Source organism: Rana temporaria, chromosome 1 (assembly GCF_905171775.1).
Source record: "Rana temporaria chromosome 1, aRanTem1.1, whole genome shotgun sequence".
Lineage (NCBI taxonomy): Eukaryota > Metazoa > Chordata > Amphibia > Anura > Ranidae > Rana > Rana temporaria.
This window is the reverse complement of record NC_053489.1, coordinates 635,243,627-635,257,018: the sequence shown is the minus strand read 5'-3', so window position 1 is coordinate 635,257,018 and position 13,392 is coordinate 635,243,627. Positions and strand designations below refer to the sequence as shown.

The 13,392-nt window shown below is 44.3% G+C and overlaps 1 protein-coding gene across 1 annotated transcript in view; it reads left to right on the top strand.

The window, feature by feature from the left end:
* Nucleotides 1-13,392, top strand: part of WDR1 (WD repeat domain 1) — a 99,197-nt gene that overhangs the window by 34,889 nt on the left and 50,916 nt on the right. Inside the window, exon 5 of the mRNA XM_040335427.1 lies at nucleotides 12,318-12,498. Coding sequence (XP_040191361.1) covers nucleotides 12,318-12,498 — 181 coding nt within the window. The remainder of the gene's footprint in view (nucleotides 1-12,317; nucleotides 12,499-13,392) is intronic.

The window sequence follows — 13,392 nt, the reverse complement described above, 5'->3', positions numbered from 1 at the left end:
TTTCAAAAGTGCAAATGCAGCTCTAACAGTCATTTTTTATTTATTTCTTAGCAGGCTTACAATCAGTGTTCTTTATTTTAAATTACAGCATTTTGTTTCCTTGGAGTAAAACACTTGGGTATTCCAATCTTCAGAGAGAAAACAAAGCATTTATTTATAGAAATGTATAGCAGATGGCAGCAGCTGTACTTTTTTTTTTTTTTTTGCATTTCTCTCAATTCCTGCAACATGATAATATTGTTTTTCTCGGCATTGTACAAAGCTCACTGTTGGGTATATAAATAAGAGTACTAGGGTGAGACCTTGCGTTGGGTCTACATTATGGCTTCCTATGCTTGTATGCATGCAGGTGTCTGCCACTCAGATGTGTGAGTGTTTAGAGCAGTGGTTCTCAACCTTCCTAATGCCGTGACCCCTTGATACATTTTCCCAAGTTGTGGGGACCCCTAAGAGTAAATTATTTTTGTAGCCTGAGTTGTCAGCACCCAAGGCAATACCAATAATTTGCGCCCCTAAGCCACGGACATTTAGCGCTCCCTGAGTCCCTTCCACTCGTACAATACTAAACACCTTATGGTACATTTTAGGATGTACCACTCGTTCTCTTTGTTCTCCTTTCTTTCCCTTTTATCTCTCTCTATCCTAATTTCTTGTTTTTTTTCCCCATCCCTCGCTCTATAGTCTTCTTCCTTGTTCTTTCTCTACCCTTTTCTTTGTTCCTCCCCCTCTTTTCATGTATTTTTCATTCCTTCTCTTATTCCTTGGTGGGGGAATGGGATGAGTGGTAGTGCTGGGGGGTGGGATCAGTGGCAGTGCAGCGGGGGTTCTGATCAGCCAACTTTGGTGCCCTTGATCAAGGTCATCTGCTGATCTGAGAACTCTAGCGGGGGCTTTTAATGGCAACTATAATCACAGGTAGTGTCACTCGCTGTGTCACCAACTTTATAGTGTCCCGCAGCAGCGACACCTATGCCAAAATCAGGAGATAGGGTCTCCTCCAGCCCCTTACACTTCACATTCCTCATCAGTCAGCTGACCTCTAGTCTCTGCCCCCCAGCCATGCCGAGAAACTGAATGGGCGACTGCAAAGAGGCTGAGTGGGCAGCTGCAGGCTCCAGGAACAGCCCAGCTGGGCGGCCACAGGCTCCAGGGACAGCCTTGCTGGGCGGCCGCGAAGAGGCTGGGATCAGCCGAGGATTTGGGGACCCTTGGCAAATGGTCATTCAAACCTTGAGGGGGTCCCGACCCCCAGGTTGAGAACCACTGGTTTAGAGAGAGCACATGGTAAACAGTGATTTTCAACTTATGAAGTATAGAGGTGCCCCAGCTGTAGCCCTGGAAAGCATTTAAGGACCACCTAAAATATTTAGTGTTGCAGTATTTTTTACCAAAGAAATGGTCAAATGCTATAGGCAGGGCCGGGAACAAGGGGTGGGCAGGAAGAGAAGCTTACCAGGATGAAGTAGTTGGGGCAAACCTTCTCACTACACAAGCTCCAGATCAGTGGCTAGTGTAATAGGGTTTATAGATATGGGGAAAACGTATTCACATAAGAATGAGTATGTATATGGGTGTACGGGTATGTATGTATGCATATGATCTATTCAACAAGAATAGATTTTTTTTTTTTTTTTATTGGTCCTGCTTGCATGGTTCTCTGTTTTTTTTCTCTTTTTTTTTTTTTTTTTTTTTCCTGGGTTCGGTATCTAGATGGCCCAGGAGAATTGGGAGTATATGCTGCGGGATAGATGGATAGATAGATAGATAGATTCATTTTTAAATGCATGTTAGAGGATGGATCCATTTATGTACCTATATGTATTTCGTATGTATTGTTTGAGAATGTTGTGTATTTTTTATGAATGATTTGCAAATTGTTTTGCAAAGTATGTAAGACTTTTTTTTTTTTTTTTTTTTTTTTTTTTTGTATCTGTAAAAATGTAATAACAATTTAAATAATCAGATCACAGCTACATCTATCCTGTCTGTACTCCAACATGCCCACTCTCCACCCTGTTTGTACAGAACTGACACAAAAAAACATCAAGCATTTCTAGTTGCTAATTCTTTGTGGATCCTAAAACCAGGTGGTTCAATTGGGACCTTTTTTGTTTCACTGATAAATACCTCCAGTATACATGAATGAGACTACACCACATTTCATACTGAGCTCAACGACTTGCAATCGCCCCTGCGACTCCCTGGGTGTTGAATACCCTCTCCCCTTGCACCCCCCCCCCCCCACCTTCTTCTCTCTTTTTTTTATTTTTTTTCCTTTTTTCCCTTTCCTTCTCTTCTCTCCCTCCCTCCAATTTTTCTTCTCAAATGTAGTGTTCAGACTCTCCTGGTTGTAGTTGACATCCTTATTTTCATATCTCTTATGTTAAGCTACCTTACTCGGTCCGGTTCCATCCTTGACACACAGTTCCTGGAGTATAATCCTTTTATCTTTGACCCCTTTCACACTGGGGGTGCTTTTCAGGCATTTCTGCGCTGAAAAAAGGGCCTCTCAAGCCACCCCAGTGTCAAAGCCTGAGTGCTTTCACAAGGGGCGGTGCGCTTGCAGGACAGGGGGGAAAAAAGTCCTGTAAGCAGCATCTTTGGGGCGGTGGTGAAGCGGTGTATACACCACTCCTCCACCACCCCAGCCTATTGAAATGAATGGGCGCTGCTTTCAAAGCTCCGTAAAAGCGATTTTGAAGGCAGTGCTAAGCGGGTGGTTTTAACCCATTCTGGGGGATTAAAAGCGCCCCGCTAGCAGCGCCATCGCCCACACTGCCCCAGTGTGAAAGGCAATTGGCCACACATGTGCAGTGCACCCTCCATGCCAGCCATAGACTGCAAGGGGACAGAGAATGAGCGGTAGGCACCATTCTGCAGCATGCGTAAGGGAGGAGGGTGCAGTTTTCATGCGACAAGTGCTCCAAAGTCTGAGCGATTGTCGCATCGGTGTAAACCAGACCAAAAGGGGGAATGTGGCCATTGGGCTGCAGATTAAAAATGGGGGGGGGGGGGGGGGGGGGGGTTTGCAGAATATAGAACTTGTAGCACAATGAACAGTGTAAAAACACATAGCGCACTTTCCATTACTGCCTCTGCTTTTACAGTAAACAATAAGTATAATTTAACCTTTTATCATTACAAAAATATAATTAGATAAAGGATGTACCATCGTCCTAAATATTCAAATAAAGAATAAGGGGTCCCAAGGATTCCCCAGTCCCCGAGGCTCCTACAGAGAGAGATGGGCAGGGAGGACTATACCGGTACGGTAAAGATTTGGTTGTGAAACAACCAGGATACGTCACATTAGTTCAATTGTAAGAACATTTTTATTCACATAAATACATCAGACAGAATAAAAAAACATAACATTAAAACAACAATACAAACATGTTTGACCACAATCTGGTCACCGGTTGTGCAATCCCTTATGAAAAAACAAGAGGGGGTCACGGTGAAAAAGTTGGGGTCATGAGAGAACAGTCTCGTGGTCTCTACTAGTTTCGCCACCTCAATTTGTTGCTTCGTCAGGAGACAGTCTAGCGGCACATCGTCCTATGGTCCCTACAAGATCCGAGACAGACAGTGGGTAATATGCTCCCAGAAAGCCAAGAAAGTTTCTTGGGGCAACCCAAGTGCTTCAACAGATATATACAGATGAAGGAGGTGGGGGTCCCAGGACACAGAGGTCCCAGTAAAACGGGGAGTTTTTTGCTCAGGTTCCACAATAATTGAACCTGAGTAACACAAGTGTCCAAGTTTGTGAAAGGAAGGAAATGTGAATGAGTTACCAATCTCCTTTGGGTTGTGTATGATGATACACATGTCCTGGGACCCAGCTCCGGTGCAGGGTCCCAGGACATGTGTATCATCATACACATGTGTAACCAACACCTCCAATCTCATCTCATTGATTGGACTCCAGTTGGCTGACACCTCACTCCAATTGGCTCTTGCAGATGTCATTAGTCTAGGGGTTCACATACCTTTCCCACCTGCACTGTGAATGTTTACATGGTGTGTTAAAAAAAACAAAAAACATGGTAACATTTAATTCTTTGTGTGTTATTAGTTTAAGCAGAGTGTGATTGTCTATTGTTGTGACTTAGATGAAGATCAGATCACATTTTATGACCGATTTGTGCAGAAATCCATATCATTCCAAAAAGGGTTCACATACTTTTTCTTGCAACTGTATGTTCCTGGTGTGATGGCAGAAAGCCCACTAATGTATGCTAAGAGCTCATTTATAATTGAAGTGTAATCTCAGGCTGGTCCGATGTGGTGGAAGGAAAACGCGCAAATGCTAATGTAACTTCTATCGTTTGAGCCATTTCTTTTTAATAACCAGGCCTCCCTTAGTGAATTATTTCTTTGAAGACCTTATACCACTATATTTATGACTTGGAAGAGAGGATGTGAGACCTGTGACTGATTTGGAAGTTGTGAAGGATATCGTACATTTTAAAGTGCAAATTAGAGCTCGGTGTGTATTGGTCTCCAACTCCCATTTTCCTTGTTACCATGACCACATCGGGGAACATTGAGAATGAAGAGTAGCTAGGATATGATGTCTTCTAAGGAGATGGATCAAGGAGGACATGGTATTAGATCTGTTGTTAAAGTGGACATGAATAAATTCACAATATACCACCATATACAGCAATTGTTTAAAAAAGGCTGTACTTTTTTTTATTATACAGTAAAATTTTGGATTGCGAACATAATTCATTCCAGAAACATGCTTGTGGTCCAAAGTACTTGTATATCAAAGCTGTTTACAGCCACCAACAATAGCCTATTGGCACTTTGCTGGGACTGATCCCTAAATGGACTCATGAACCTTTAGGCCATATACGCTGCCGCTGTGGTTCTTTTTATTTATTTTTATACTTTTGCCCTATAATTGCACAGACATCCTGAGCGCTGTAACCCACTGCTATTTTTTTGTATATCAAAGCAAATTTCCCCATAAGAAATAATGGAAACTCAGATGATTCGTTCCACTACCATTTATTCATAGGTCTTTCAATTTATAGTCCATATAAAAAGATCATAGCAATGTGATAGAAAATGTCCATCTACAAATGGAAGCCTCCACAAGGGGATTGGAAGCAAAATCCAGCAGGAGCTCCAGAGTCTAAAAGAGAAGAGAGGCGCCGCTAAGTGTAGTAATATGGTTACATTTAATGAAGGTACCACATTTAGAAGCTCACGATTGATAGAGGCACATCTAAGTATGCAGACATCCGGAGTCGAGCTGTCCTCATAGCCCATCCCCCGCACCGCCGGCTCTCACTGCTGTTAGTCTGCAATTGTGACCGAGAAGACTACCCTGCAGTAGAGCGATTTGAAAGCGAGGCTTGAAACGGTCAAGGAGCGCAGCATGGAAGGGACGACGTTGATGGCGGTGCGGAGGATGTTCTATGTAGACCGCTTTACCCTGGATGCCTGCATACTTGGATATCCCTGTTTTAATCATTAGCCATGTAACCATATTCCTACACTTAGAGGTGCTCCTCTTCTCTTTTATACTCCGTTGTGACATGACGCTACTTCTATATCAAGACATCGCCTGTATATCCAGTCACTTTTTTTTTTTTTTTTTTTATTAAATTTTACTTGTCTTGCAAAACGTTCTCAAACCAAGGTTTTACTGTATATAGACTTGTTTGCCTTGCCTTCGCTCTCTGAAGAGCCGTTCACCTTTTTTTATTGTATCACTTCTTCCACATCTAGGGCATTAAAAGGGTTACATTTGTACCTAGTCAGTGTTTGTGTGGTGCTTTTGCTAGGGGAAGTAATAGATTTTATTGGTTAATGTGCGGGGACTACCACTAACAGGGCTCTGCCTTGTTTACATAGGCAGAGATCTGTGCTGTGTAAATTCAGGATGATTGCCGGGTTTAATTGGGCTGCACCCAGTGATCAACATCTGCTGTTTTAATCACAGCAAGGCAGGTCGCCGGTGGCACACACACCCTAACCCGGAAGTGTTGGATCACGTCCTAGCACGGGCAGGCAGATTGGCGTACAGGTACGTCCCTTTAAATCTGCTGCCCAGCGTGCATCTTGCGAGTGCGGCCGCGGGAACTCAATGTTCCCGGGAGTCCCGCGATTGCGATCGGCAAGGGCAGAACAGGGTAATGCCTTTTTATAAACAAGGCATTCCACTATTGTGCCTAGTGACACTGTCACTGATGACCGTTCCCCGTGATCGGGAACGGTCCTCAGTGACGTGTCACGTGTAGCCACGCCCCCTAACAGTAAAAATCACTTCCTAGGGAACGCTTAACCCCTTCACTGCCAGTGTAATTTTTACAGTAATCGGTGCATTTTTATAGCACGGATCGTTGTAAAAATGCCAATGGTCCCAAAATGGTGTCAAGTGTCCGATGTGTCCGCCATAATGTCGCAGTCACGATAAAGATCGCTGCCATAACTAATAACTAATAATATATATATTATTATAGCAAAAAATATTGCTTTTTTTTTATTTATTTTTTTCAAAATTGTCTTTTTGTTTTATAGAGCCACCAAAAGAAAGCTCTATTTGTGGGGGGAAAAAAGGATGTAAATTTTGTTTGGGAGCCACGTCGCACGGCCACGCAATTGTCAGTTAAAGCAACGCAGTGCCGAATCGCAAAAAGTGGCATGGTCTTTGACCACCAAAAAGGTTCGGGACTTGAAGCGGTTGAATACTGGCGTGGACTCGCTTTAAAAACGCTCACCACTTCTGAGCTGAACCCCCATATCCCTGTGCTTGTGTGCCTAATGCTGCAATATATCAGCAACAAACTATTTATATATAGGATAATGCTTCTAAAAATGTGCAAAACTCAACTGCTGTGAGAGCAGAAGGTCGGCATTTATTTTTATTTTTCCTATCCTATGAATCATTTTATTATTGGGACACATTTTATATAAGGCCTTTTTCCTTCATTTGTCAGAGTTCCATCTGTGTTTACAGCTCTATCCAGAGGCTTTGTGTTCATAATTCGCATGCTTACGTTCGTGATTTGTATTTATTAACCTGTAAACACGATGTAGAACTCTTTATTCACCATCTCCTTATACAATGCAGGAATACAGAGATCTGACGAGCTACGTTTATCTCTGACAGATGTAATGACTGTCAAGAGTTTGGTTTCCATGAAGATGTCAGGAATTTACTTGACAGTAATGGAATATAACTCGGCTCACTCCTACTAATGTAGGTGGGAATTCTTGTTAGACTACGTATACAGATTCTTCTTTTTTTTTTCATACAACTAGCAGCCTACATGACGGAGAATGGCTGTATAACAATATTGCTCGAAAGTGCTTTCTGATTATTAAGGCCCCTTTCACACTGGGACGTTTTTCGAGCGTTATTCGAGCGAAGCCTCATCTGCAATCCCAATGTGCTGGTTAGGCCCCTTTCAGACGTCCGCTCCGCTCGTCCGTTCATTACAAGTCCGTTTACGGACTTGTAATACATCCCTAACGGATCGCGTCCGTTAGCGGATGGAGCATCCGCTAACGTCCGCGACCATCCGCGTCCGTCAGGATCTGCTTTTGAGAACGGAAGAAAATCTATTTTTCTTCTGTCCGGCGGAACGGATCGGATGCAGACGGACAGACGGTCCGTCTGCATCCGATTCCCCATAGGGGAGAGCGGAGCAGAGACAGGGCGGTCTCTGCACTGTGTGCGGGGACCGCCCTATCCGCCGACAGCTCAGCGGGGATGACGGATGATCCCCGCTGAGCTTTGGCGGACACACGGAGCGGACACAAACGGTCCGCTCCGTGTGAAAGGACCCTAAAGCACCACTAAGACCCTAACGTTTTAGGGTGTTTTTGCAGTGCCTTGGTGTGAAAGGGTAAGGCGTTTTTTACAGCGCATTTCAATGGAGAGGGGCGTTTTTGGAGCGGTTTTTTTCAGCGCCCAAAAGCTGCTCCAAGGATGCTGCTTGCAGGACTTTTCTCAACGCCCCGCCAGTTCAACGCCTCAGTGTGAAAGGGTAAGGCATCTTTACAGCGCTTTAAATTCATTTCAATGGAGAGGGGCGTTTTTCTCAGCGCTCAAAAGCTTCTCCAAAGATGCTGCTTGCAGGATCCATTGAGATGCATGGAGAGCGTTTTTATGAGTGTTTTTAAGAGCACTATTTTTAACGCTAAAACGCTGTAAAAACGCTTCAGTGTGAAAGGGGTCTTAAGCTGAACTCCAGCCTCGCCTTCAGTCATTCATGCTTGTTGTACAAGGCTCCCTTCCTGTATTGAAAATGCTTAGAGGCTGGCTATAGATGGTGGATGGAGGAATCCCTTCCATTGGGGCGTTTTTCTGCAGCTGCTGATCCTTCTTTTTTTTTTTTTTTTTTCCCTTACATGTCACATGGACAGAAGTTGATCAAACCATCAACTTGTGTTGAGGGGGTTGCCTGTCAAGCAGGACGGCCACACACTGATCACACTACAGTCAGGCCCTGTTGATCCAGCGGCACTTGGGTCAGTGTACGGGTCAGCTTGGCTCCGATTTCACTGGGAATTTCTCCAGAAAGTGCACTGCTATTTTTAGGAGGAATTTGTAAGCAAAAAAAGTACATATTTCAGCTTGTTCTGCTTATATCTGAGATACAGTGGGAGAGAATCTGTGGTTTGAAGCTGCTGCTTGTCAGTTATTTGGCTTCACACATTGTACAAGAGGCATTAGTATGCAGAAGCTGCCTGTGATGGCTGAGCCTTTTGACAGATTCCCCTTTCACACCTCCCTCTTGCTCTTGGCATTATGCCCCCCCCCTTTCCGATACCCTGTGCTTGATGCCTGTATCCCACTGCATCCATATGCCCCCCCTCACTCGCTACCAAGGTTGAAGGTGACAACATGCTGTGCATCTCCCCTTCTCCTTCCCCCCCCCTTTTTTTTTGTGACCAGGCCCTGGAGTTCCAGCGTTGTTGGGGAGCCCCAAAAGCTCAGACTCTGGCCGCTCCCCAGCTGTGTTGCTGGCTGTAAGCAAAAATTCTGCAGTCTTTAAAGTCAATGGGTCTCTGTTACCAGAGACCACCTTACATCACAATTCCTCAATTCCCCTTTGCCCCAGTCTGTAGCATTCCTTTTTACATTAGTTTTCAGTGTCGTCCCCCCCCCCCTCTTAAATCGGAGTGCCCGAAGTTCTCCCCTAAATCAGTCTGCAGTGTGTCCCCCCTTTACAGTGTAAGGAAAGTCTTGTGATTTGTGATTTAAATTCATATGATTAGAAATGTTATGTACCGTATATCCTCGCATATAAGCCGAGGCACCTAATTTTACCACAAAAAAAATGGGAACATTTATTGACTCAAGTATAAGCCTAGGGTGTCCATCTGCATGCCTCACTGTGCCCATGCCTAGACTGACGTTTAACATGGGAGTCTATGGAAGGGGTGCCCTACTTTGAAATATCGGTGCTTCCCAGCCAAAAGTCCCCCAGACAACAAGCTTTGCACACTTTGTAGAGGAGAAATGGGGCTACATGTGTGCCAAGTTCCTGGTCCAAGGGACCTACGACTGGCCGGTACCGGGTCCCCAAAGTCACAAGAGAAATTACCCGGCTTTGGAAAATCGGTGGTCCCCCAGACAACAAACTTTGCACACTTGTAGAGGAAGAGTGGGGCTACATGTGTGCCAAGATTGGGGTCCAGGGGACCTACGGCCGGTACCGGGTCCCCAAAGTTCGGGAAATCGCGTGCAAAAAGGCGACTCGCGTATAAGCCGAGGGGGGCATTTTCAGCAGAAAAAAATGCGCTGAAAAACTCGGCTTACAAAATGTATGTATAGTGTATACTACAAAAAAGTTGCTGTGCACGGCTAAAGTGTGTGTGTTTGTGTTTGACTTGAAGATAAGGTGGCAACCCTACCCAAGGCGGCCAGAAGGGTGCCCACTGTGGGAGTAATGAGCCCCAGAATAAATGGGGAAAGGGCTGTGGGCTCTGAGGGAAAAGGGCCAGCTGCGCCACTCTCGGTAGGGGTGAGCCTAGATCTACTCCAACATAGATCTGTAACTTGGCAATGGGGACTCAAATCTAATCATAACTTGAGGTTGAAGACACCCACTTTGACGTAATGCCAACAGAGACGCAGTCCTGAATGCAGAAAATGGTGTCTGCTCATGGCCCTAGCCCATTTATACATCCCACAGCCCCCTGTTGGTTACCTGTTTGAGTGACCAGGGATTGGCCATAGAGGTATTGATATGCAGGCAGGGGTCATATTCTCCCACCTACAATGTCCCAGGATCCCCTGGGAGACAGGGAAGCAAATGAGCCCAAACCTACAGAGCAGACATAACTATGTCTGAATTATATATGCTCTAGCCAGGACGTTCCGGTCCCACAAATATGATACTTTAATCAAATAATCAAAAAGGGCTGGCAACTCTGATGCTCTTGAAAAAAAGTACTTTATTGGTTACATAGGTACACGGCGTACAGGCTATACGCTAAATAGGCCAAAAAGTAAATGTTAAGCACAATAGCTCTATGGGGCACTTCATAAGATAAAGACCTTGGATTTGTAAGATCCTGGAGGCCAAGGACTGATATGAGTGCAGAGTATGTAAAGTGATACGATATGAAGTGCCGCCACTATATACCTAAAATAAACTTCTTAGATGACCGGGTGTGAGTTGGTGAAGCTTAGATGTGATAACTGTGTGAGGAGCTCTTGGCACATAGAATGTGTTTCTCTATCTAGTCCCATCCTCCATCTTGTCCTCTCGGCTTTCCCTGTGAAAAGGATGTTTGCTTCATTGTTGCCAGGAAACTAAAAAGCTCCTATTTGTTATGTAATATATTTATAATTGGGTCTTGCATATTTTCAAAGTGTGGGCAAACTGCTTGGCTGAAAAAAAAAATATATAGAGAGATATCTCTGGGGGTTTTTGGTAGATCATACGCTTAAAGGAGTTCTCTGACCTAAAACTTTTAACCCCCGCTGTGCCCGGCTGTAAAAAAATAGAAAATAAACTGTCACTTACCTGCCTACGATCCCCCGTTGTTCCGATATCGCCGTCCCGTTCTCCGGTCCCGGGCCCCTTCCGCTTCCTGTGTGTCGGTGACTCAGTGCGCTCAGCCTATCAGCGGCCGCAGCAATGTCCCGTCGCGGCCACTGATAGGCTGAGCGCACTATGAGTCACCGACACACAGGAAGCGGAAGAGACCGGGACCGGAGAACGGGACGGCGATATCGGAACAACGGGGGATCGTAGGCAGGTAAGTGAAAGTTTATTTTCTATTTTTTTACAGCCCGGGCACAGCGGCGGTTAAAAGTTTTAGGTCAGAGAACTCCTTTAATGGCATGCAATGGCAATCTGTGATTTTCAAAGAGAGAAAGGTCCTTTCTTGTATTAGGAGAGATATGGACTCCAGAGAGAGATATCATTTTGCCCCCCTGTACAAATACAGATGAAACTCGAAAAATTTGAATATCGTCTAAAAGTTCATTTAGTTCAATGCAGAAGCATCCTGGTCTTCCATAACACCTCAGCAGTGCCACAGGCTGATAGCTTCCATGCCACGCCGCATTGAGGCAGTAATTGCTTTAAAAGGGGCCCAAACCAAGTACTGAGTACGTATGCATTCTTCTACTTTTCAGAGGTCCGATATTGTTCTATGTACAATCCTTGTTTTATTGATTGCATGTAATATTCAAATTTTCTGAGATTGTGGATTTGGGGGTTTCATGAGCTGTAAGCTCATCACAATTACCAGATAGAATAGCATGCCGCTGCAAGATGCTGTGGTAGCCATGCTGGTTCAGTATGCCTTCAATTTTGATTAAATCCCCAACAGTGTCACCAGCAAAGCACCCCCACACCATCACACCTCCTCCTCCATACTTCACGGTGGGAACCAGGCATGTAGAGTCCATCCGTTCACCTTTTCTGCGTCGCACAAAGACACAGGGGTTGGAACCAAAGATCTCAAGTTTGGACTCATCAGACCAAAGCACAGATTTCCACTGGTCTAATGTCCATCCCTTGTGTTCTTTAGCCCAAACAAGTCTCTTCTGCTTGTTGCCTTTCTTTAGCAGTGGTTTCCTAGCAGATATTTTACCATGATGGCCTGATTCACACAGTCTCCTCTTAACAGTTCTAGAGATGTGTCTGCTGCAAAAGGTGGCTACTTTGAAGAACCTAGAATGTGAAATATATTTTCAGTTGTTTCACACTTTTTTGTTATGTATAATTCCACATGTGTTAATTCATAGTTTTAATGCCTTCAGTGTGAATCTACAATTTTCATATTGTCACATGTAAAACTACAGAACTAATCTTCTCATTGCTCTTCCATTTTAGGTTTGGTGCCGTGTTTCTTTGGGATTCCGGCTCATCTGTCGGTGACATTACAGGGCACGGCAAAGTGATCAACTCTGTGGACATCAAACAGACCCGACCCTATCGGCTTGTGACTGGCAGTGATGACAACTGCTCTGCTTTCTTTGAGGGACCACCGTTCAAGTTCAAGTTTACACATTCAGTAAGATTATTTTTTTTTTTTACCTGTCACTGGACAATTTCAACAAAAAGCTTCCAGTTGTGTATGCATTTACCATATTGCCACTGCTATGGACACTGCTGCTGCCATCTTGGATGTGCTGTCAGCATGGGATGGGGGAGAGCAGCCCAGAATGAGGCCTTGCAGCAGACAGAGAGACCAGGATTCATGTGTGACAGATCACTTGTATGCTTTATTCATTCCAACAGCACATGGCTGCTTTTAAAGCCTATATTCCGTTGTGTGGGTTTTTTTTTTTTCTAACCTCGACCCTGGGCAGAGAGAAGACACAAATTACTGCAGCTCTGTAACCATTAACCACTTTAGCTCCGGGCCTGTTTTTCAGATTCGGTGTTTACGAGACTAAAACATTTTTTTTTTTGCTAGAAAATTACTTAAAACCCCCAAACATTATATATTTTTTTTCTAACACCCTAGAGAATAAAATGGCAGTCATTGCAATACTTTTTGTCACACCGTATTTGCGCAGCGGTCTTACAAGCGCACTTTTTTTTGGGAAAAAAATCACTTTTTTAAATTAAACAAGACAACAATAAATTTGGCCCAATTTTTTTATATATTGTGAAAGATAATGTTACGCCGAGTAAAATGATACCCAACATGTCAAGCTTAAAAATTGCGCCCGCTCGTGGCATGGCGTCAAACTTTTACCCATAAAAATCTCGATAGGCGACGTTTAAAAAATTCTACAGGTTACATTTTTTGAGTTAGAGTAGGCCTAAGGCTAAAATTATTGCTCTCGCTCTAACGATCGCGGCGATACCTCACTTGTGTGGTTTGAACACCGGTTTCATATGCGGGCGCTACTCGCGTATACGTTCGCTTCTACGTGCGAGCTCGTCGGGACGGGGCGCT